Source organism: Callithrix jacchus, chromosome 7 (genome assembly GCF_049354715.1).
Source record: "Callithrix jacchus isolate 240 chromosome 7, calJac240_pri, whole genome shotgun sequence".
Classification (NCBI taxonomy): domain Eukaryota; kingdom Metazoa; phylum Chordata; class Mammalia; order Primates; family Cebidae; genus Callithrix; species Callithrix jacchus.
This window is the reverse complement of record NC_133508.1, coordinates 23,429,567-23,455,868: the sequence shown is the minus strand read 5'-3', so window position 1 is coordinate 23,455,868 and position 26,302 is coordinate 23,429,567. Positions and strand designations below refer to the sequence as shown.

Here is a 26,302-nt window from a genome sequence, read left to right as displayed (position 1 = left end):
TATAATTCCAAATTCAAGCAAAATGAAGGCTTAGAACTTAATATAGAAATGAACTGATTTTTAAAAAATAGGATGATAATGAAATCATTGGAAGTCAGATGAATTTGGCCTTAAGTAGTAAATATAGCACTATTCTCAATTTTTTTTTTTTTTTTGAGACAAAATTTTCATCTTGTTGCCCAGGCTGGAGTGCAGTTGCACAATCTCAGCTCACTACAACCTCTGCCTCCCAGGTTCAAATGAGTCTTCTGCCTCAGCCTCCCGAGTAGCTGGGATTACAGGCATGTGCCACCACACTTGGCTGATTTTGTATTTTTAGTAGAGACAGGGTTTCACCATGTTGGTCAGGCTGGTCTCAAACCCCTGACCTCAGGTGATGCACCTGCCTAGGCCTCCCAAAGTGCTGGGATTACAGGTGTGAGCCACTGCGCCCAGCCTCAAATTGTTTTTTGTTTTTTGTTTTTTGTTTTTTTGAGACAGAGTTTCGCTCTTGTTACCCAGGCTGGAGTGCAATGGCGCAATCTCGGCTCACCGCAACCTCCGCCTCCTGGGTTCAGGCAATTCTTCTGCCTCAGCCTCCTGAGTAGCTGGGATTACAGGCACGTGCCACCATGCCCAGCTAATTTTTTGTATCTTTAGTAGAGACGGGGTTTCACCATGTTGACCTGGATGGTCTCGATCTCTTAACCTCGTGATCCACCCGTCTCGGCCTCCCAAAGTGCTGGGATTACAGGCTTGAGCCACCGCGCCCGGCCCTCAAATTGTTTTTTAAAAAGCAGACAAATACTCTAGTGTTTGTTAGTACTAATCAAAATTAAGACAACAAGAGGAATTACATGTGCTTAGTTTATATAAAATAAGACATTTTGGGGTATAGCGGCTTATGCCTGTGACTCAGTCAAGGTGGGCAGATTGCTTGAGCCCAGGAGTTCTAGACTAGCTTGGGCAGCATAACAAAACCTTGTCTCTACATAAAAATACAAAAATTAGCCAGGCCTGGTGGTGCACACCTGTAGTCTCAGCTACTAGGAAGGCTGAGGTGGAAGGATCACTTGAGCCCGGGGAGGTTGAGGCTGCAGTGAGCTGTGATCATGCCACTACACTCCAGTCTGAGAGAGAGAGTGAGACCTGGTCTCCAAATAAATTAAGTAAAATACAATAAGACATACGATCATAAGCTGCTTTAGTAATGGCTTTGGCTGCATTCTTCTGAATATCAGGAATTGTAGAGTTTTCTGCAAATGACAGGAGTTTTTTAAGATCCCCTGTCTGCTGAATCTGCACTATAGTATCCATGTCTTCGAGGCAGTTGGCTATCACTGCAAGTGCTTCTATGTGAAGGTCATTCAGTTCCTAATAAAAGCAAGTGCAACTTTAGAAGGTTGTACTAAAGGAAATGTACACTTCCCGTATTTTACTACAAGAGGAAATAAAGTCAGTCAGAACACAATGTAATTAATTCTGTTGTGACACAGGCCCCAGGGAACAGGAGTTCTGCTTATCAAAGTAACGTCACCCTTCCTGGCTATGTGCCCTGTCTTTTCTCCTTTCCCTTAATCCAAAATGTTTTATGGATAAAATGTAATGCTAGGAAGAAAACTTCCAAAAATGGTAGCCAGTGAAGTTGCTTGTATAGTCTTCCACCAAAAACAATTTTGAGATCTGGAGTAAACATTTTTTGAAAAAGCAAGACCGAAACTGATGAAGATATACTTTAAAATAATTTGTGGCTGTAAGAGGGAAATGTTGTGAGTTTGTGGCTATCTTGCCTGAGGAAATCTACTGAATCCCCACAGCTATGGAAAACTTCAGCCTTACCTAAATAGCTAGAAATGTAAAGGGGAAATCACAAAACTGAGAAATGCTCAGAAAGGATTATCCATCATGAATGGAAGGAACTCACCTCACAGCAAATACATTGTGGCCAATGTTCATGGAATTCACTGGTTTGACCATGTTCCCACCATCCTTAAGCAGCTGGCTTGATAGAATGGCCTTTTACAGACTAGTTACAGCACCAGCTAAGTGGCAAGACCTTGCAGGGCTGGAGCAAGGTTCTCCGGAATGCTGTATGTGCTCTGAATCAGTGACTACCATATGGTGCCATTTCTTCTATAGTCTGGATTTGTGGGTCCAGGAAGGATAGTTGTATCAGGTTAGGTGAAAGTATGATCTCATCATTGTCTTAATTTGAAGATCAAGTATGATTTAAGATGTATATTGGTGCCAATTTAACAAGGAGAGAACCTGATGATGAATTTTTGTCTAGGCCACAGTACCCAGATATTTGGTCGAATATTCTAGATGTTTCTGTGAAAGTATTTTTTCATGAGATTAATATTTAACTGTAGACTTTTAGTAAAGTAGATTACCCTCCATGATGTGAGTGGGCCTCACCTAATCGTTTGAAGGCCTTAATAGAAAAGGATTGATCTACCTGGCCACAGAGGGAATTCTGCCAGCAGACCACGCCTGGACTCAAACTACACACTTTTCTGAGTCTTTAGCCTACTTGCCTAACCTGTGGATTTTGGACTTGCCAAGCCTCCAAAAGTATATGAGCCAATTCTTTAAAACAACTACCCACCCACCCCTCCAACACAAACCCATTGGTATGGTTTGGCTCTGCGTCCCCACCCAAATCTCATCTCGAATTGTGATTCCCCAGGGCAAATTAAGTAACATAATCCCCATGTGTCAAGGGAGGGATCTGATGGGAGGTGACTGAATCATCAGGGCAGTTCCTTCATGCTGTTCTCATGACAGTGAGTTCTCATGAGATTAAAGTAGGGGCACTGGATCTGAAATCTGTTTATTACTATTTCAATAAAGAATTAGTGGCAAAAGACACTGGACATGTTTGGAAGCTATCTGAATCACTCAAGTCAATTAAATGGTATTCAACAAACTGCTAGATGAGGTTTTGTAACCAGGAGATCCTAGAAGGCACAAGTATTCTTAAAGTTTAATTAATTCCTAAGGAGCTTACAAGCAACTATGGACATTTAGCTCCAATATTATCAAAATGTATGTGTCTGGGAGGAAAATTATGCTTCTTGCTTTATCCTAGAGAAGACCATAATGCAGGTTAAAAGACTCACCCCAGGTGTTTCAGGAAATCAAGAGGAAGATCATAGACAAGAATTTAAGCATCTTAAGTCTGCTAAACCAGAAGACTTTTAAAATTAGTTTAAATTGTCCTCTACAATTAGCCTGATTTAAGCAGGCCAATAAACTTTCTGTAGCAATAAGCAAATTAATCCATTACACTTAATATATGTTAAATAGAATAAAATTTCATTTTTGAACATTTAGGAGAGATACATTTCCTAATAAAGAGTCAAATGAATGAAACGAAATACCTTAGTTTCTAGGATCTTAATAAGGTGGTCCAATCCTTGATGGTCTCTTAGCATTGTTCGAGACTCTTTATCATTTGTAATAACACCTAAGGTTTTAAGAGCCAACAACTGAATAATTGGAAATTCTGACTTCAAGAGATCTAAGATAGGAGGTATTGCATTTAGTTCTTGAAGTGTAGTTCTACACTGAAAATCCTGCCACAAAATACAAATGATCAAAACAATAAATTTTTAAGCAAAATACATTCTCAAGAATGGTGAAATTCTGTTTTCTAACACAAGAACATAAGTTATAATTTTCTCATCTTTTATTCCAAATTCCCTTCCAAAATAACTCAAAAGTGAGAAATCTTTCAATTGACATCACCAAAATATTTAACTGTAATATGTACACATTATTTATAACAGAAAATAAACATCTATGACTTTTGTAGTATCATTTATTATTCAGCAAATTTCGATTAAACAGCATTATAAAATCTATGCATCATGAAATTCTTTTCACACTTGGATATACTTCTTTAAATAGTAATTAATAAAATGAAATTATGGCATTGATTTCTTATCTCATTCAAATGGACTGTTTATGAAGTGCCTATTAGCAGGCAGTACTGTTGACAGGCCCTCTGCATACAAATTTACAGCAGCTTTATTCAGATACACGACCTTTATTTAAGACATTTACACAATCAAGGGGTCATTATAATCTAGACAGTTGTTGTGCTTGTATGTCTTTGATTCCGGTGAGTGGAAAAAGTGGGTGGTTAAGAAAACAAGCCACGAAGTCAGGGAAAGCTCCCAAACTCTATTAAGACATGACATCTTTAATCAAAACATGATAAGTATCAAATGGCACTGAAGGTGGAGAAGGCTCCAACTGAAGCTTAGCTTTCCCCTGTCCATCTTTTTATTGATCTTTAATATGGAGCTTCCTTTAGATGCAAAATTGTAGGTTGCTTTTTGTCATGGGTTGAATTGTGTCCCCCCAAAATATATGTTGAAGTCCTAACCCCAGTACTTGTTAATGTGACCTTATTGAAAACGGGGTCACTGGAGATGTAATTAGTTATGATGAGGTCATTCTGGAGTAAAGTGGGCCCTTAGTGGTGTCCTTGTACAATTGGTGTCCTTAGGAGAAAAAACCGACCGAGGGAGAGCTTACTGGGATGCAGCCATTAAGCCAAGGGACTTTCTCCATCCTTTGATGGATGGTCACCCCCTGAAGCTGGGAAGAGGAAAGGAAGGATTTGATCTGGTCTTGGTGTGGGCATGGCCCTACTGACACCTTGATTTTGGACATCTGGCCTCCAGAACTGTGACTGTGTCTAGTTTGAAGCCACCTAGTTTGTAGCTCTTTGTTACAGCAGCCCTAGGAAACGAATACACAGTTTTTAGCCGGTACTGCTGTTAAGAATTGTGGAGGTGATTATTTTCATTTCTGCTTGATTAAAAAAATAGGGAAATATTGCTCTAAGGAGTCTTGGGATTTAAAACACAAACAAACTTAGAGAAATACTTAATCAAAGGAGGTAAAGCCCTTGACTGGAGAAGGGAAAAGAGGGGCTAAACTTCCTGTTTAGGGTGCCTTTTAGGGAGGGAGGAGTGAGGGTGAAACCAGTGAGTAGCAAAGGTGTGCTGCGGCAGGAATTTTGCTTTTGCTGCCTTTTGATATGAGCCCATTTGTCTCTCTCTGCCTGGATATGTTGCCTCTCCATTAATCCTCCTCTTCACCCTCATTTTGGTATTTCCTATTCTCTTAATGGCCATTTAAAATTTGTGTCTTTCCATTTTCAGCTGATCTAAAGCTAATCACATGTGCATGCTAATTGTTAAGGAATCTAAGCAGCAGAGAAGGCTGTTCAAAGTGTCAGGAAGCTGACCTGCTGTGTGCATGAGGGGGTGTTTGTGTGTTCTGTGTTTCCAGAGCTGGGGTGCGAAGGACAGGACTGTAGGGGAGGGGAAGGTTGGCAGTTTCCTTCCATTACAGAGGAAAACATTACAGTGAGGTAGTGTCTATCTTACTATCGTGGATAATGAATTCTGTTCTGCATACTCAAATTATTAGATTTTTGGCAACAAATAAGCCTAAATCAACATCTCAGTACATTGAATAGGGTATATATTAACATCCAATATGCTTAGAGCGCCAGGGTTCAATCAACAGTAACTGCCCAGGTTCTACATATTAGATTTCCTGTTTCAGAAGAAGTACATTTTATTTGCATGCCATTCTTTTTTTTTTTTTTTTTTTTTTTTTGAGAGGGAGTTTCGCTCTTGTTACCCAGGCTGGAGTGCAATGGCGCGATCTCGGCTCACCACAACCTCTGCCTCCTGGGTTCAGGCAATTCTCCTGCCTCAGCCTTTTGAGTAGCTGGGATTACAGGCATGTGCCACCATGCCCAGCTAATTTTTCATAGTTTTTTTAATAGAGACGGGGTTTCACCATGTTGACCAGGATGGTCTCTATCTCTTGATCTCATGATCCACCCGCCTCAGCCTCCCAAAGTGCTGGGAGTACAGGCGTGAGCCACTGCTGCCAGCCGCCATTCTATTCTTTAAAAATAGAAATACATTTCCAAATACTTTTTCGTGGGAGACAGACTTATCAAATGTGAAAACTGAAAGATATCTACACTGAGCTTCCATTATTTTTTCTCTGAATAATAAATACCAACCAGTAACAAGAATATCTAATGATGCAAAACTGGTGAGTTTTTAGAAGCTTTTTTTCTATTTTTAATGGGAAAATCTAAAATCAGCTTTCATCAGAATACTTTTTAGAAATTAATCTTACCTGCACCAGGTTGTAAATGCATTCCATAGAATTCTTCTTTACATCTGGGTCTGGGCTACTCAGTAGTCTGATGAGTGGCTCTAATCCCCCATGTTCAAATATTTGCACTTTACCGGTGTACTCTGCAGACATGTTTGCTAGACAGAGACTAGCAAACTCGTGGATAACTACTTCTTCTGTGTATCAAAAATAAATAACACAAATATGCCAACTGCTTATTATTCAACCACTACCTTAAAATATGCCTTGGAAACCAAAGCTCCACAAATTGTATCTTGCTTACGGCTCACCTTTTTTACAAACTCAGAATTGACCTGTGATTTGAGAGATTTTAATAACAATAGTTCATGAGTGATTTTCAATATATAGTTTAATCAAGTGTAAAAAGTTTCCATTTTTTAAAACAGACATAGAATGCAAAGTTACCTTCTGGAGCGAGCTGAGCAATGACAGAATTCATGACGTCTAACTCCCTTAACAACTTTTTAACATCATCTACAAAGGAAGAAACAGAATATTGATGTTCATTATTAATAATAGACTGGGTGCAGTGGCTTATGCCTGTAATCCCAGCACTTTGGGAGATCAAGGCAGGTGAATCACTTGAGGTCAGGAGTTCGAGACCAGCCTGGTCAACATGGTGAAAACTCAACTCTACTAAAAATACAAAAATTTAGCCAGGGGTGTTGGCTTGTACCTGTAATCCCATCTACTTAGGAAGCTGAGGCAGGAGAATCACTTGAAGCTGGGAGGTAGAGGTTTTAATGAGCCAAGTTCACGCCACTGCACTCCAGCCTGGGCAACAGAGTGAGACCCTGTCTCAAAATAATAACTATAATGGCAGTATCTACTGAACAGTCCCTTATGAGACAGGTAATATTATTATCTGATTTTACAGATAAGGAAATTGGGCTCAAAACCTCACAGCAAGTGGTGGGGCAGGTTTCATGCTCAAGTGGGGCTAACTGCACACATTCTCTAGCCTGCTTGTACTCCTCAATCATGAGCTGGACTTCCTTCTAAGACACTAGAAACAATAACCATGAAAGTGCAGAATGTGCCTGGAACACATATCCGGAGAGTCGAGTTACTGTGCCCTACATTTATTTATTATGTATTACTAATCTTTTTATATGTGTTGCTGGGAGGGTATTTTTAAATTTTGATCTTAATCTTGTACAGAGTGCAAATAAGAATTACCCAGCCTATTTCAATCAATACATCTTGGTTGCCTACATTCAATTTGATTATTAGAAATGTCAAAAATGCTTAAAAGTAAGTATCTTGATTTTCATAAAGTACACTTTTATACTATTTTTGTCAGCCTAATTAAAGCTAGACAGGTATGCCTATGTGCTGTGCTCTAACCTCAGTTCTGCTACTCTCCGCCTGCATGACTTTGGGCAAATTAACTAATACTTTAAGGTATCTTTCCTACTTTTAAAAGAAAGAGTTGCGTAAGAGGTATTACAAAGTTTGTGTGTGTGTGTGTTTGGAGACAGGGTTCCGCTGTCACTGAGGCTGGAGTGCAGTGGTGTGATGATGGCTCACTGCAGACTCAATCTCCTGAGCTCAAGCAATCCTCCCATCTCAGCCTCCCACAGTGCTGGGATTACAGGCATGAGCCACCATGCCTGGCCACAAAATATTTTTGTTTCTCAAATTCCATGGTTTATAAATAGAATAAAACATAAGATATTAAAAAATCTTCCTTTTTCTTAGTTATAATATTCCTTTTTTTTGTTTGTTTTTGGTTAAGCATTCAATATGGCACTAATATAGAATTATTACACAGGTAATCCTTGTGATAAATTTAGGAAGGTCCATAGCCTTATTTTCCTTCTCTATGCCTCTGTTGCCTCAGATGTAAAGAGAATAATAATAGTACCTACCTCACAAAGCTGTTAGGATTAAGTGATTTAATATATCAATAACACTTAGTATAGTGCCTGACCCCTTGTCAGGGCTATGTGTTAGCTAGTATTATTATCATAGGCTAATTGGCGGGACATACACTCCACCTTGACTGTCCTCATTCTGCTGTCGTCTCTGGAAATACTCCCAAGCCTCTGCCTTACAGCACAGCCACCATCAGAGCTCGAAAAGTCACAGCCTTCCACTAAGGACACACAGAGCCCCAATAGCTTCTATCACCGCAGCTGCCCGCAAACACAGTTTCTGTAGCTGAGGTTGTAATGGCACAGATGTCACACAAAACCACCCTTCCACTTCTCTTCCCAACTTCCACGCATAACTGTTCCTGAACACACTCATACCACAGTCCCTGCTGGACATGGAATAAGAAGGCCTCACTGTCATCACACCAGATCCAGGGAAAAGAGGGTGCAGGGTAGGCAGGAAGACTAGGAAAGAATCCGTGCTTGCGTTTTGCTGAGGTTATCGTAAGAGGGTGAAAGTATGGTTTTAGCCATGTGCCATGATAGGCATGTGTTTATTCATAGCAGCGTAAGTTTCATGTTAGAATTCAGTCTGTACTAAGAGTGTCATTTAAAATGTATTATGAGTTAGGCTGTAATAAATTAAAATTTATTACAGGCTCACGCCTGTAATCCCAGCACTATGGGAGGCCGAGGTGGACAGATCACGAGGTCAGGAGTTCAAGACCAGCCTGGCCAACATGGTGAAACCCCATCTCCACTAAAAAAATACAAAAATTAGAGGGGAGGACTCAAGATGGCGCTGTGAGAACAACCCAGGATTGAAGCTCTCGCTGGACGCACGGAGAGGGTGAGTCGGGGAAGCATTTCCAGACGGATCTTAGTTGCCCACAGAACGGGGAAATCCCCAGGTATAAAAGAGACGCGGGACGCCAGGCAGAGGTCTCCGCTGGCGTAGCCGGCAGCCGGTGCGGCTCCGGCCCGTGCCGGAGCGCAGACGCGCTCCACAGCGCTCCGTACAAAAGCGCACTGTTACGGGTGCCCTGTTGAACCGGCAAACTAAGACCCGAGAGGGCTGAACTTGAGACTGAACGGGTCTTGAACTGTGACCCAGCCCAGGAAATCCCAGGGACTCAGCGTTTGGGGGAGCGCCATGCGACAAACAAAACGGCGATTCCAAACGCTCCCGGTGAATAGGTTATTTTTTTAAAGCGCAGCGCCGCGGGGGAGGGGCGTCAGCCATTACCGAGGCAATCAGCCCCTACTGAGGTACACGCCCATTGCTGATGCAGCCTGCCGCTGCCGAGGCAACCCAGTACAACAAAGACACTCCGCCACAGGGTGTAGCCCGTGGCAACAGGGTGGAGACCACAGCAGAAGGGCGGAGCCTGCAGGAAACGGGCGAACCTCACACCAGCAGGGCGGAGCCTCAGCAGGCAAAAAGTGACTAGACTGCCTCCTAGCTGGGCAGGACACTGAGGCGGACACTCACAAGGAAAGCCCCAACCCCCCCCCAGACAGAGCATCTGAGGAAAAAAAAGGTGTTTTCTTACGAGTTAGGTTGCAGCAGAACTAAACATAGCAGCCTAGCAGCCCTGAATGAACAACAGAGCTCACAGCTCAGCACTTGAGCTCCTACAGACTGTCTCCTCAAGCAACTCCCTGACCCCTCTATATCCATAAGACTGACAATCGGCAGACATCATCCTGGGACAAACATAGCAGAAAAAGAAACTGGTAGCATCCCTCGCTGTTCCGCAACGGCTACAGGTGCAACCCAGACAAGCAGGGCCTGGAGTGGACCTCAGCAGTCGTACAGCAAAGGGGCTAGACTGGTAGAAGGAAAACCAAGTAACAGAAATACTCCATCATCAACAATCTGGGTGTCCACTCAGAGATCCAATCAAAAAGTCAGCAACTACACAGACGACAGGTGGATAAATCCACAAAGATGGGGAGAAACCAGCAAAAAAAGGAGGAAAACACCTGAAACCAGAACACCTCGCCACCTAGAAAGGACCAAAACTCCTCACCAGCAAGGGAACAAAGCTGGACGGAGAATGACTGTGACGAAATGATGGAATTGGACTTCAGAAGGTGGATAATGAGAAACTTTTGTGAGGTAAAAGAACATGTTTTAAATCAACGTAAAGAAACTAAGAACCTTGAAAAAAGATTTGAGGAAATGATAACAAGAATGGATACCTTAGAGAGGAATATGAATGAATTAAAGGAGCTGAAAAACACAATACAAGAACTTCGCGAAGCATGCACAAGTTTCAATAGCCGAATTGATCAAGCAGAAGAAAGAATATCTGAAGTTGAGGATCAACTCAATGAAATAAAACAAGAAGCCAAGATCAGAGAAAAAAGCGCAAAAAGGAATGAACAAAGTCTCCAAGAAATGTGGGACTATGTGAAGAGACCTAACCTACGTTTGATAGGCGTACCAGAATGTGATGAAGAGAATGAATCCAAGCTGGAAAATACTCTGCAGGACATTATCCAGGAAAATTTCCCCCACCTAGCAAGACAGGCCAACACTCAAATGCAGGAAATACAGAGAACACCACAGAGATATTCCGCAAGAAGAGCAACCCCAAGGCACATAATCGTCAGATTCAACAAGGTTGAAATAAAGGAGAAAATACTAAGGGCAGCCAGAGAGAAAGGTCGGGTCACCCACAAAGGGAAGCCCATCAGACTCACAGCAGATCTCTCGGCAGAAACTCTACAAGCCAGAAGAGAGTGGGGGCCAATATTCAACATCCTTAAAGAAAAGAACTTTCAACCCAGAATTTCATATCCAGCCAAACTGAGCTTCAGAAGTGAAGGAGAAATAAAATCCTTTGCGAACAAGCAAGCACTCAGAGATTTTGTCACTACCAGCCCTGCTTTACAAGAGCTCCTGAAAGAGGCACTACACATAGAAAGGAACAACCAGTACCAGCCATTCCAAAATCACACTAAATGCTAAAGAGCATCAACATAATGAAGAATCTACAAAAACTAATGGGCAAAACAGCCAGCTAGCATCAAAATGGCAGTGTCAAATTCACACATAACAATATTAACCCTAAATGTAAATGGACTAAATGCACCAATCAAAAGACACAGACTGGCAAATTGGATAAAAAGCCAAAACCCAGCAGTGTGCTGTATCCAGGAAACCCATCTCACATGCAAGGATACACAAAGGCTCAAAATAAAGGGATGGAGGAAGATTTACCAAGCAAATGGAGAGCAAAAGAAAGCAGGAGTTGCAATCCTCATCTCTGATAAAATAGACTTTAAAGCAACAAAGATCAAAAGAGACAAAGAAGGCCATTACATAATGGTAAAAGGATCGATACAACAAGAAGAGCTAACGATCCTAAACATATATGGACCCAATACAGGAGCACCCAGATACATAAGGCAAGTTCTTAACAACTTACAAAGAGACTTAGACTCCCACACAATAATAGTGGGAGACTTTAACACTCCACTGTCAATATTAGACAGATCAACCAGACAGAAAATCAACAAGGATATCCAGGGCTTGAACTCAGACCTGGAGCAAGCAAACCTGATAGACATTTACAGAACTCTCCACCCCAAATCAACAGAATACACATTCTTCTCAGCACCACATCATACCTACTCTAAAATTGACCACATAATTGGAAGTAAAGCACTGCTCAGCAAATGCAAAACAACTGAAATCATAACAAACAGCCTCTCAGACCATAGTGCAATCAAGTTAGAACTCAGAATTCAGATACCAACCCAGAACCGCACAGCTTCATGGAAACTGAACAACTGGCTCCTGAATGTTGACTGGGTAAACAATGAAATGAAGGCAGAAATAAAGAAGTTCTTCGAAACCAATGAGAACGAAGACACAACATGCCAGAACCTCTGGGACACATTTAAAGCAGTCTCTAGAGGAAAGTATATAGCAATAAGTGCCCATATGAGGAGAATGGAGAGATCCAAAATTGACACCCTATCGTCAAAATTGAAAGAGCTAGAGGAGCAAGATCAAAAAAACTCAAAACCCAGCAGAAGACAAGAAATAACTAAGATCAGAGCTGAACTGAAGGAGATTGAGACACGAAAAACCCTCCAAAAAATCAATAAATCCAAGAGCTGGTTTTTTGAAAAGATCAACAAAATAGACAGACCGCTAGCCAGACTGATTAAAAATAAAAGAGAGAACAACCAAATAGATGCAATAAAAAATGATAAAGGGGAAATCACCACAGATTCCACAGAAATTCAAACCATCATCAGAGAATATTACAAACAACTCTATGCACATAAACTAGTAAACCTGGAAGAAATGGACAAATTCCTGGACTCCTGTGTCCTCCCAAGCCTAAACCAGGAGGAAGCTGAAACTATGAATAGACCAATAACAAGGGCAGAAGTCGAGGCAGCAATTAAGAGCCTACCACACAAAAAAAGCCCAGGTCCAGACGGGTTCACAGCCGAATTCTACCAGACACACAAAGAGGAGCTGGTACCATTTCTTCTGAAACTATTCCAAATAATCCAAAAAGAAGGAATCCTACCCAAATCATTCTACGAGACCAATATCATCCTGATACCAAAACCCGGCAGAGACCCAACAAGAAAAGAAAACTTCAGGCCAATATCCATGATGAACATAGATGCAAAAATCTTCAATAAAATATTGGCAAGCCGATTGCAACAGCAAATCAAAAAACTTATTCATCATGATCAAGTAGGATTCATCCCGGGGATGCAAGGCTGGTTCAACATACGCAAGTCTATCAACGTAATTCACCACATAAACAGAACCAAAAACAAAAACCACATGATTATCTCAATTGATGCAGAGAAGGCATTTGACAAAATTCAACAGCCCTTTATGCTAAAAACCCTCAATAAACTCGGTATCGATGGAACGTATCTCAAAGTAATAAAAGCTATTTATGACAAACCAACAGCCAATATCATACTGAATGGGCAAAAACTGGAAGCATTCCCTTTGAAATCCGGCACTAGACAAGGATGCCCTCTGTCACCACTCCTATTCAATATAGTACTGGAAGTTCTAGCCAGAGCAATCAGGCAAGAAAAAGAAATAAAGGGTATTCAAATAGGAAAGGTGGAAGCCAAATTGTCTGTATTTGCAGACGACATGATAATATACCTAGAAGACCCCATCACCTCAGCCCAAAAACTCCTGAAACTGATAAGCAACTTCAGCAAAGTCTCAGGATATAAAATCAATGTGCAAAAATCACAAGCCTTCCTCTACACCAATAACAGACTAAAAGAGAGCCAAATCAAGAACAAACTGCCATTCACAATTGCTACAAAAAGAATAAAATACCTTGGAATACAACTCACAAGGAACGTAAGGGACCTCTTCAGGGAAAACTACAAACCACTGCTCAACGAAATCAGAGAGGACACAAACAGATAGAGAAACATTCCATGTTCATGGTTAGGAAGAATTAATATCGTGAAAATGGCTATACTGCCCAAAGTAATTTACAGAATCAACGCTATCCCCATCAAGCTACCATTGACTTTCTTCACAGAACTGGAAAAAACCACCTTGAACTTCATATGGAACCAAAAGAGAGCCCGCATAGCCAAGTCAATTCTAAGCAAAAAGAACACAGCGGGGGGCATCACACTACCAGATTTCAAACTATACTACAAGGCTACAGTAATCAAAACAGCATGGTACTGGTACCAAAACAGAGATATAGATCAATGGAACAGAACAGAGGCATCAGAGGCAACACAACATAGCTATAACCATACAATCTTTGATAAACCTGACAAAAACAAGCAACGGGGAAAGGATTCCCTGTTCAACAAATGGTGTTGGGAAAACTGGCTAGCCATGTGTAGAAAGCAGAAACTGAACCCCTTCCTGACACCTTACACCAAAATTAACTCCAGATGGATTAAAGACTTAAACATAAGACCCGGCACCATAAAAACCCTAGAAGGAAATCTAGGCAAAACTATCCAGGACATAGGAGTAGGCAATGACTTCATGAACAAAACACCAAAAGCATTGGCAACAAAAGCCAAAATAGACAAATGGGACCTAATGAAACTCCACAGCTTCTGCACAGCAAAAGAAACAGTCTCTAGTGTGAATCGGCAACCAACAGAATGGGAAAAAATTTTTGCAGTTTACCCATCTGACAAAGGGCTGATATCCAGAATTTACAAAGAACTCAAACAGATTTACAGGAAAAAAACAAGCCCATTCAAAAGTGGGCAAAGGATATGAACAGACACTTTACGAAAGAAGACATATATGAGGCCAACAATCATATGAAAAAATGCTCATCGTCACTGGTCATCAGAGAGATGCAAATCAAAACCACATTGAGATACCATCTCATGCCAGTTAGAATGGCGATCATTAAAAAATCTGGAGACAACAGATGCTGGAGAGGATGTGGAGAAAAAGGAACAGTTTTACACTGTTGGTGGGAGTGTAAATTAGTCCAACCATTGTGGAAGATGGTGTGGCGATTCCTCAAGGCCTTAGAAATAGAAATCCCATTTGACCCAGCAATCCCATTACTGGGTATATATCCAAAGGACTATAAATCGTTCTACTACAAGGACACATGCACACGAATGTTCATTGCAGCACTGTTTACAATAGCAAAGACCTGGAATCAACCCAAATGCCCATCGATGATAGACTGGATTGGGAAAATGTGGCACATATACACCATGGAATATTATGCAGCAATCAGAAATGATGATTTCGTGTCGTTTATAGGGACATGGATGAATCTGGAGAACATCATTCTCAGCAAACTGACACAAGAACAGAAAATGAAACACCGTATATTCTCACTCATAGGCGGGTGATGAAAAATGAGAACACATGGACACAGAGAGGGGAGTACTAAACTCTGGGGTCTATAGGGGGGAAAGGGGAGGGCCTGTGGGAGGGGGAGGTGGGGAGGGATTGCCAGGGGAGAAATACCAAATGTGGGTGAAGGGGAGAAACCAAACAAAACACACTGCCATGTGTGTACCTATGCAACTGTATTGCATGCTCTGCACATGTACCCCAAAACCTAAAATGCAATAAAAAAAAAAAAAAGGGAAAAAAAAATACAAAAATTAGCCGGGCATGGTGGTGTATGCCTATAATCCCAGCTACTTGGGAGACTGAGGCAGGGGAATTGCTTGAATCTGAGAGGCAGAAATTGCAGTGAGCTGAGATCGTATCACTGCACTCCAGCCTGGGCAACAGAGCAAGACTCCGCCTCAAAAAAAAAACAAACTATAAGTTACAGGGTTTTGATGGATGACTCAAAAAGTACCATTAGAAAATGACAAGGAAAATATACCCTGTTCATAAGTCAGGGACTGCCTTTAGTGGCATGGTTTTGGTCAAACTGGTATTCTAATGGACATAATAGCATCTTTTAACTAATATTATACAATCGCATTATTATATTAATATGTTCTTTAGTATTATATATTATATATTAATGTAATTATACAATATTGTGATATAACATAATTGATATTAATTGTATTATTAATCACAGTAATGTTAATTATGTACATATATGATTAATATCACTTATGTTATATACTATATATTAATATAATATTAATTATGTAACGTAATATTCCAAGCAATAGGTCTGATTTAAGAAGTAAATGCACTTTTTTTAATTTATTTTTTTGAGACACAGTCTCACTCTGTTGTCCAGGCTGGAGTGCAGTGGTGCGATCTCAGCTCACTGCAACCTCCGCCTCCCAGGTTCAAGTGATTCTCCTGCCTCAACCTCCCGAGTAGCTGGGATTACAGGCACCCACCACTATGCCTGGCTAATTTTTGTATTTTTAGTAGAGATGGGGTTTTACCATGTTGGCCAGGGAGGTCTCAAATTCCTGACCTCAGGTGATCCACCTTCCTTGGTAAATGCATATTTAAATTTATCTTTTGAAAAATATAGTTTGCAGTTTCAAAATCAGTTTATCAAAGCCCTTTAGGTTTTGTTCACTATGAAATACACATGAAATGTAACATAAATATAGGCAGGCAAATTACATCACACTAACTCGAGCAAAAATGATTTTCATTCTAAGAGAAAATGATGGCTTTCTCAGCTTGTAGGACTACATCACCAACTCTGAGAGGAGTTTTTGCATGGATGTGCTTGCATATATTTTCCTGTTTTAAAATTATCCCTTAAAATGTGAAATCACACATTTGCTGCATTATACTGATGTCATGTTTTTGTGAACGTTAAAGTCAGTTTAAATAAAACGGAAACAAATTCTCTAATGTTAAATTTAAAAGAATGATAATGCATTACATGGGATTATTTGATTATTTTTAAAAGTGGATACTTACTATTAGAAGCCAGGATCCCAAATATCATAGTAGCATTTCTTCTTACAATTTTGTCTTCGTGGGTGAGTAGTTTAGTTAAAGGTTCCACAGCTCCAAGTTCAAGGAGGGTTGTTTTATTTTCCTCACCTGACATCACACGTGAAACAAAAACAACACATGGATACCATCGATCTTATCAGCATTCTGCCCTGTGCCATTCCAATTTCTTATTTGCCATTTGCCTTTCACAGTACTCTTGGCTTCCACTGGTATTTCCCTCAGAATGAACTTAGAGCACAGGCATCCCGGACACTTCCTCCTCTCCCTTCCCCTGTTTACAAAGCTGGCTTCATCTTATCCTAAGTTCTGAGCTCACACTGCACCTCCTTGGAGCAGTCCCCTGCAATCACCCTATCTACTGCTGTTACTGCATCCAAGTGTTTTTTACCTCTCTTTATTCGTTGTATTTTTGTCATATCACTTGACAACGTCTGTGTTTTGCTTGCCTATGCCATGATAACTCTCCATGATGACAGATACCCTTTTTGCCATATTCTCTCATACCCTTGGTGCCTAGCACAATGCCAGTCATGTAACAGGCACTCAATAAATGCTTCCTTGTGTAATTAATTCGTTCTAGCCCCTTTTTGTAGATTCAATAGAATTGTCTATAGATGTCATCACATTAATTTTATGTGCCAAAGTGACTGAGCTAAGGGATGCACAGATAGCTACTGAAACATTATTTCTGGGTGTATCTGCAAGGGTGTTTCTGGAACAGATTAACATTTGAATCTCTCAACTGAGTGAAGATGTGCGCTCACCAATGTTATTGGGCAATATCCAATCTGCTGAGGGCTTGAGTAGAACAGAAAGGTATAAAAAGGAAAAATCCTCTCTTTTTTCGGCTGGGACACCTATCTTCTCTTGCCCTGAGACATTAGAGCTCCTGTTCTCAGGCCTTTGGACTCTAGGACTTTACAGTAGCTTTGGTTCTCTGGCCTTAGGACAAGACCGAATTACATTCCTGGCTTTCCTTGTTCTCCTGCTTGCACATGGCATTATTGTGGGATTTTTCAGCCTCCACAATCATGTGAGCCAGTTCCCATTACAAATGTTTTCATATATATATGTACATATGTTTTATTGGTTCTCTTTCTCTAGCGAATCCTGAGTAATACAATGCAAAAGATTGCTGTAATAACAGAGAAAACTGAAATGGAGGAGGGGTGTTTATGGGAACTCTACTTCTCATTTTCCTTTTTTTTTTTTTTTCTAGACAGGTTCTTGCTCTGTCACCCAGGCTGGAGTGCGGTGGCATGATCATGGCTCTCTGCAGTCTCGACCTCCTGGGCTCAAGTGATTCTCTCACCTCAGTCTCCTGAGTAGCTGAGACTACAGGCAAATGCCACCACATCCAGCTAATTTTTTTTTTCAAGTTTTTTGTAGAGATGGGGTCTCAGTATGTTTCCCAGGCTGGTCTCAAACTCATGGATTCAAGTGATCCTCTTGTCTGAACCTCCCAAAGTGCTGGGATTACAGGCTCTACAAGCAACTATGCCTGGCCTCATTTTTCTATAAACCTAAAACTGCTTACAGAAAAAAAGTCTAGAATTTTTTTTAAAGATATTCTACAAATTGTGAGAAAAATTCTGCAAATATATATCTGATACAGAAGTAAAGGGCGCATATCTAGAATATATAGAGAATTTCTAAAACCAAATAAGAAAACAAGCAAATTTTAAAATATATATGAACAAATTATTTGAACAGATACTTCACCAAAGAGGATATATGATGATGATAAAGTACATTTTTCTCTACATCATCAGGCATTAGGGAAATGCAAATTAAAACCTCAATGAGATGCCACTTCACACCACAAGGATTACTGTCATCAAAAAGATGAATGACAAGCACCAGCTAGTGTAGGAAGAAATTAGAACCCTCAGACAATGCTGGCGAGAATATAAAACAGTACGAATCACTCTGGAAAATGGTTTGGCAGTTTCTTTAAAAGCTGACATACCCCTACCATATGACCCAGGCAAACTGTGGTAAATCCATTTAATGGAATAGTACTCAGCAACAAAAACAAATACGATGATATGAATTAATCTCAATTAGGGCAAGTGAACAGAGCCAGATTATGTCATCTTGTATAAATCAAACAGAGATAGTTCTACCTCTTTTTCTAATCTGCGAGAAAGTTTTTAACTACAAATTTTTTGGTTGTCTTTTATTTCTTTTTCTTGCCTGATTGCATTGGCTAGAACCTCCTGTGCAATGTTGAATAAAGATGATGATAGCAGACATCCTTCTTTTGTTCCTGATCTTAAGGGGAAAGCATTTAGTTTTGTACCATTAAGTGTGACGTAAGCCATAGGCTTTTTTTGTAGATATCTTTTATCAGATAGAGAAAGTTTATATCTAGTCCTACTTTGCATACATATTTTATCAGGAGTGGATGTTGGATTTTGCCAAAAAGATGGTTTTGCATGTATGAAGATGATCATATGGTTTTTTCTTTTTTAGAGATTTATATATTTTTTTCTGATTGCTGCTGTAATAACAAATCTAGTGGTTTATCAACAATACAAATTTATTATTTTATGGTTTGGAAGTCAGAAGTTGGATACATATCTCAGTAGGTGAAATTCAAAGTGTTGGCAGGGCTACCTATGCTCTTTGGGAGCTAAGCTCTATGGCAGAATCCATTTCCTTTTCTTTTCCATATGGCATTCCTTGGCGAGCGAGCCCCTTTCATCTTCAAAGCCCAAAATCACACCCTTCTGACCTCTGTGTCCACCATCACATCTTCTCCAAATCTGACTCTCTTGCCTCCTCCTTTCACCAATAAGGGCCTTTGTGATTATGTTGGCCCAACCTAGATAATCCAAGGAAATCTCCTCATCTCATAGTCAGTTGATTAGCAACTTTAATTCTATCAGCGTTCTTATTTCTCCCTTGTCATGTAACATACTATTTTTACAGCTTCCAGGGATGTGATATTTTCTGATGTAGATATGTTGGGGTTCTTTTTCTACCTACCACACATTGTAAAATGCCTTGATTGATTTTCAGATGTTAAACCAACCTTGCAATTGGGGAATAAGAGTCATTTAGTCATGATGTGTTACCTTTTTAAATACATTGTTGAATTTAATTTGCTAACATTTTGTTTAGAATTTTTACATCTATGTAAATGAGGCATATTGACTTGCAGATTTCTTTTTTTGCCTTTTTCTATCTGGGGTTTACAGTAATGGTGGCTTCACAGAATGAACTAAGAAGTAGTCCACCCTTTTCAATTTTCTGAAAGTATTTGTATATAATTGGTATTATTTCTTCCTTAAATGTTTGGTAGAATTCACCAGTAAAACCATCTGGACCTGGAGTTTTATTTGTGAGAAAGTTTTTAACTACCAATTTCAGTTTTTGTAATATAGAGCTATTCAAGCTCTCTTTTTTTAAGTGAGCTTGGAAATTTAGGTCTTGAAATAAACTTGTTCACTTAATCTAAGTTGTAGAATTTATTGGTATTAATTTATTTTCATAATATTCCTATTATCCTGATAATATCTGTAGGATCTCTAGTGATGTCCCCTCTCCCACTCCTGATAGTGATAATTTATCTTCTCTGTCATTTTATTTATCAGTCCATCTAGAGGTTAATCCTTCTTATTGATCTCAAAAAAACAGCTTTTCATTTTTATGGCTCATCAATTTTTTCTGTTTTCTGTTTGGTTGATTTATACTCAGATATCTATTATAACATTATTACAACTTTTGGGTTACTTTGTTCTTCTTTTTCTAGTTTAAGATGGAAGCTGAAGTTACTGGTTTCAGAATTTTCTTGTTTTCCAGTATAGGTATTTAGCACAATAAACTCTCTAAGCAGTTTTATAGCATCCTTCACTGTGTTTTAATTTTCAATTCTGATTTTTATTTTGATTTCTTATTTGATTTATGAGTCATTTAAGGGTATGTTATATACTTACTAACTACTTAACAATTATCCAGAGTTTTCTGCATTATTGATTTCTAATTTAATTCCACTGTGGTATGAGAATATATTTTGTGTTATTGGAATCACTTAAAATTTATTGAGGCTTATTTTATGGCCCAGAATATGATCTATTTGGATAAATATTCTGTATGCACTTGAAAAAAGTTGTGTACTCTACTGCTGTTAAAGCGTTCTATAAATATTAATTAGGTTAAATATACTGATTGATTGTCAAATCCTTTACATCCTTATATATTTGCTGTCTACTTGTTCTCTCCTTTATTGAGAGGAGCATTGAAATCTCCAGCTTTAATTGTTGATACCTGTTTCTCCTTGCATGATTAGCTTCATGTGTTTTAAATACCTCACATTCAGTACATGACTGTTTAACATTTTTCAGTCTTTTTATTAACTGATCCCTTTATCATTATAAAATGACCTTCTTTATCTCTGGTACTATTCTTTTCTCTGTTTACTTTTATAATAATATTTCTATTATTAATGCTTGGGCTTTCTTTTGATTCATGCTGGCATGACATATCTGTTGTCATCCTTTTAAGTTTCTTTGTCTTCATATTCTAAGTGCACTTCTTGAAGGTAGCATGTAGTTAACTCTTGCTTTTATCCAACATATCAGTTTCTTCCTGTTAATCAAGGTATTTAGGACATTTATATTTAATTTTTGATATGATTAGATTAAATCTACTATCTTATTTGTTTTTTGTATGTCCCATTATTCCGTGTTTGCATTTTTCTTCATATTCTCCCTTCTTTTCTATCTATTGAATATTATTATTCCATTTTATTTTTTTCATTGGCTTATTTAATATTATCCTTTGTTTTGTTATGTTAGTGGTTGCATTAGAACTGCAGTATACATCTTTGACTTATCACGGTCTACTTTCAAGTGGTATTATGCCACTTCACATATGAGATCCTAACAATAGTATACTTCCATTTTTTCCCTTTCTACCTTGGGGCTGTTGTTGCCATCTATTTCACTTATACATATGTTTCAGACTGCACATTATATGATTATTTCTATATAAAATAATAAATTCTCTTTTGAAGGGATTCAAATAGCAAGAAAAAACACATATGTTGCCATTTCTAGCTCTCTGTATTCTTTTTTGTAGATCTATATTTCCATCTGGTGTTACTTCTTTCTGCCTGAAAGGCCTCTTTTTATTATAAGTAGTAGTATAGCTCTGCTGGTAACAAATTATTGTAGCTTTTTTATATTTTAAAATAAAACTTTATTTCACCTGTGTCTTTGAAAGATTTTTTTTTCTGGATATGTAGCTCTGGGTTGAAAGTTTTTATTTATCTTTCATTCTTTAAAGATTTTTGCTCTACTGAATTCTCACTTGTATAATATCTGATGATAAATCATTCTTTATAATTCAGTATTATCTGTTGTCATTCTTTGTTTATTTGAATATAACATGTTTTTACTCATTCTGGCTGCTTTTAAGATTTTCTCTTTCTCTCTAGTTTTGAGCAATTTGATTATAAGGTACTATGGCATAGTTTACTTCATATTCTTTGCACTTGGGTTTTGACAGACTTTTTGGATTCATGGATTTAAAGTTTTCATTAGATTTAGGGAAATTTCAGCCATTATTTCTTCAAATGCTTTTTCTGTCCCTGTCTCCCTTTTTCAGAGACTCCAATTACACCTATATTGGACACATGGACTTTTCTCATACCTTATGGAATTTCTGTTCATCTTTTTAAAATTTATTTTTCACTGTCCTTCATTTTGGATACTTTGTGTTATTGTGTCTTTGAGTTCACTAATCTTTTCTTCTGCAGTGTTTCACTGCATTTATCCAAGCCTATATATTTTTCATTTAAGATATTGAAGTTTTTCATCTCTAGAAGTAGTATTTGGGTCTGTCTTTCTTCCATGTTTTTATTTTCTAAAGATATAGAATACAGTTGCAATTAACTTTTAAATGTCTTTTCCTGCTAATTTTAACATCTGGGTCAATTTTGATTTGCTAGTTGTTTTATATCTTACTCATTTTTTCTGCTTTTCATGCCTGGTATTTTTTTTTTTTATTGGATGCAAGACATTTTGAATTTTACCTTGTTAGACAATGGCTATTTCTGTATTCTTGAGATTTTTTTCAGGTTCAAATTAAGTTACTTGGAAACAACTTGATCCTTTCAAGTTTTGCTTTTAATATTTACTAGGTGGTACTAGAACAGTGTACCATCTAGGACTAATTATTTTTCATACTGAGGCAAGACTCCTCTGTGTATTCTACATAGGGCTCCATGAATTCTGAGATTTCAGTCTGGCTGATGGGCATGGGTACTACTACTGGCCCTATGTGAGCACCAGACACTATTACCCCAATTCTTTGGGTGCCTCTTTGTCTATTTCCCTCACATGTACATACTGCTCACAACTCTCCTAAATATAAGAATGGGATCCTTTACAGATTTCCTGAGTTCTTCTGTGAAACTCATTCCTCTCCTTTACTCTGTCCCAAAAACTCTAAATGCTTTTATCTCCCTGGACTCTCGGGTTTGTCTTCTTAACTCAGAGAGTCCACCAGGTTACCCTTTCCAGTGCTATGTCCAAAAAGCTCTCTGAAGTCAAAAATCTGAAGCAATCATAGGATTTACTTCCTTTGATTCCTGTCTCTCAGTGGTCACTGCCCTTTATTATCTGATTTTGATGGTCTTGTCTACTGTTATTTCATGTATCTGGTTTATTTTCTTCATTGTTTCTACCAAAAGAGTAAGTGTACTCTACCTTCACATATTAGGTCTGTTTAATTCATTGTTTTTAGGCAGTAGAGTTGTCTATCTTGGCCAGAAGCCAAAGTCCAATCTTTTTTAACTTTAGAAAATACTACTAGTATAAAACATCAGATTTACAATTATTTCTGTATTCATTTCATATGAACTACATGCCCATCTAATTCTTCATGTCATGCAAAAAGAGACTACACATAATTAGATACATGTGACAGCCAGATGATATATAATAACTCGATAAGACTGAATGGGGTTCATGCTGCCATAGATACACAATCCAATATCTCCCAGGAATCTACACCAACCACTCAAAAAGGTATAGTTCCTTCCAGAACCACTGTGGTTTCCATCTGGATTCCCAGTGATGACCTGAGTGACGAAGCAAGGTGAGTATTGTAACCTTGGCTAATTGGAGGATTTGTTGTTCTCTCATTCAAGTTCCAACACAATATTTCAAGTATTGTTAATTTAAAACAAAATTGTTCCCATCTTAGTTTGAAATGTTTTATTAAAAAAAAAAAAAAAAACAGTTACACTTAACTCCCAATTGGGGCATTTTGTACCTGAACCAGGATTCATCTGATTTTAAGAATCATTAGACTGGGATTATGGATTTTTAAGAAAAATAACACAGAAATAAAGTGTCATTTTCATCACATCATATCAAAGGCACCTATTGTCAATATGACTTATCACAGTTGATGGTTTTTTGTTTGTTTTTTGAGACAGGGTCTCATTTTGCTGCCCAGGCTGGAGTGCAGTGGCACAATCTCCGCTCACTGCAACCTCTGCCTCCCAGGGGCAAGCAGTCCTCACACCTGAGCCTCCCAAGTAGCTGGGACTGTGGGCATGTGCCATCACACCAGGCTAATGTTTTTATTTCTTGTAGAGGCGGGGTTTAACCATATTGCCAAGGCTGGTCTTGAACCCCTGAGCTCAAGCGATCTCCCACCTCAGCCTCCTGAGTAGCTGGGACTACACACATGCACCATCACAGACAGCTAGTTTTTGTATTTTTTTTTTGTAGAGAGATGCTTTCCCACATTGCCATGGCTGGTTTCAAACTCCTGGGATCAAGTGATCCACCCACCTTGGCCTTCCAAAGTGCTGAGATTACAGGCATTAGCCAACATGCCCAGATGGTTGATGTTGATTTTCATCACCTAGCTGAGGTTGATTTATCCCTTGCAAGATTATTTCCCCCCATTTCTATATTTACTCTTTGGAAATAAGTCACTCTGTACATCTCCCACTCAAAGAGTGGGAAGTTATATTTCACCTCCTTGAAGTTAGAGTGTCTGCATAAACGATTAGGAATTCTGCATGGGAATTTGTCTCTTCGTTTCCATTTATTTATTCACTCATTTATTTATACCAGTATGGACTCATGGATACTTATTTTCCACTTGTATTATAACCCAATACTATTTTACTTTGTTGTTCTAATTGTTCCAGCTTGACCATTTGAGTTCTTTCAGCACCTATGATATTTACAATTTCTAAAACTACAATGAAACTTTCAGAATGACTGTTCTATCCAATGACTAAATTACTCCTTAAGATTAAGCTAGGCACTCAGGGAGAGACACTGCTTTCAGTTAATGCATTAAATAATATTCTGGTTGTCTGAAATAATTCATCTGAGAGCAAGTAAGTGAAAGACTAGGAAGAAAAGTGCCCATGATGTAGTAAATACTTTTAAAAATTAATGAAATGGAAATATAAACTGAAAAAAATCCAAACCTTTTAAAGCAAATTTATAAATGGCTTCACATGCTTTAGCCAAAATTTCCTCTTCTGGAGATTGAAGCATTAATACCACAGTTGCTGCTTTCTTGCTTTCAATTATTAATGGATCAAACTGAAAGGCAGAAAGAAAACTATCAGGTTCACAAATGAGCTTTAAAAATCACATTAAAAATGAATGGGTCTTAAAACTTAAAGAGAACAGAATCTTGCAAAAAGGATGTGGTCACTGCCCAATAAGTGCATTGCAAAGTTTTTCATTTTAAAAACACATCACCCGCTAGAGACACAATTGTTAGCATTGCTGGCCTTGATATTCCTGGGGTGTGGTGGGAAGAGTAACGTGTTTTGGAAGCTGACGGGTCTAGTTTCTCAATTTAATCATGTGGAATCCAAATGACTTACACTCCTTGAATGCCAATTTCTTTTTCTGTTTGATTAAGATAATAGTACCTTTCTCAAAGGAGCAAGGAGAGGAGTAGAGCATGTATGTAAAGCACTTAGCACGTCATCAGGCTCATGGCAGATGTACATCAAATGACATGTTGGTATGCTTACTTAATACACAAAATCCTTGAGCACCTATATATATTGGATTTTCTGACCATCCTGATAATCAATACTTGCTTTCCAACCACTAGACTCTAGATAAGCAGGAATTACGTATGTGAAACAATAAAAAAAAAAAGCAGTAGAAAATAGCACGGAACATAATGAAAATTGAATAAAATCTGGGATAGGGGAAATGATAATATAATCTAAAGAAAAAGTATAGGACTCTAAGAAGACCTGTGTCCTGAGAATTCATGTGTAATTAAAATGAGCTATTGTTTATAACACATAGAAGCTTTCCGTGGTTAAGGAAAAAACAAATTATTACACTATTTTTCGTCCATTTCCAGAGATGAATGGAGGATGGCGTTCTGCTTAGGATAAAGTTTAAAAAAAAAAACGGTATTTCAAAGCTTTAGCTGGTTCTTTGTGTTGGCTTTCCTATATGGACATCTTACTAAGATATGGAATATTTTTTTTTGTTATGGAGTCTCGCTCTTGTTACCCAGGCTTGAGTGCAATGGCGCGATCTCGGCTCACCGCAACCTCTGCCTCCTGGGTTCAGGCAATTCTCCTGCCTCAGCCTCCTATATGGACATCTTACTAAGATATGGAATGTTTTTAAGATTGTTTCATTTTACATAGAGAATGGAGAAATGCATTGCTCTGATTACTCCAAGGATACATAGTTTTGTAAGTTTGGAAGAGTAAAGGAGAAAGAAGATGGCGAGAAACAATGACCTGAAAAGGAAACAGCCAGGATAAAACTTCCTCCTTGGAGGAGACATGGCTGTTGAATTTCAGAACAGCATTGTCTAACAT

The 26,302-nt window shown here is 38.7% G+C and overlaps 1 protein-coding gene across 5 annotated transcripts in view; it reads right to left on the bottom strand.

Moving 5' to 3' along the window:
- ARMC3 (armadillo repeat containing 3) overlaps positions 1 to 26,302 on the bottom strand; it is a 109,402-nt gene that overhangs the window by 65,744 nt on the left and 17,356 nt on the right. For 3 of the 5 annotated variants that reach the window (XM_002750094.6, XM_009000036.4, XM_035306941.3), the window contains 6 exons: positions 24,926 to 25,043; positions 16,423 to 16,548; positions 6,583 to 6,651; positions 6,157 to 6,332; positions 3,363 to 3,557; positions 1,170 to 1,353 (listed from right to left, as the gene is read on the bottom strand). In XM_002750094.6, coding sequence (XP_002750140.5) covers positions 1,170 to 1,353; positions 3,363 to 3,557; positions 6,157 to 6,332; positions 6,583 to 6,651; positions 16,423 to 16,548; positions 24,926 to 25,043 — 868 coding nt within the window. The remainder of the gene's footprint in view (positions 1 to 1,169; positions 1,354 to 3,362; positions 3,558 to 6,156; positions 6,333 to 6,582; positions 6,652 to 16,422; positions 16,549 to 24,925; positions 25,044 to 26,302) is intronic. The other 2 variants (XM_035306942.3, XM_035306944.3) reach the window with 2 other exon arrangements.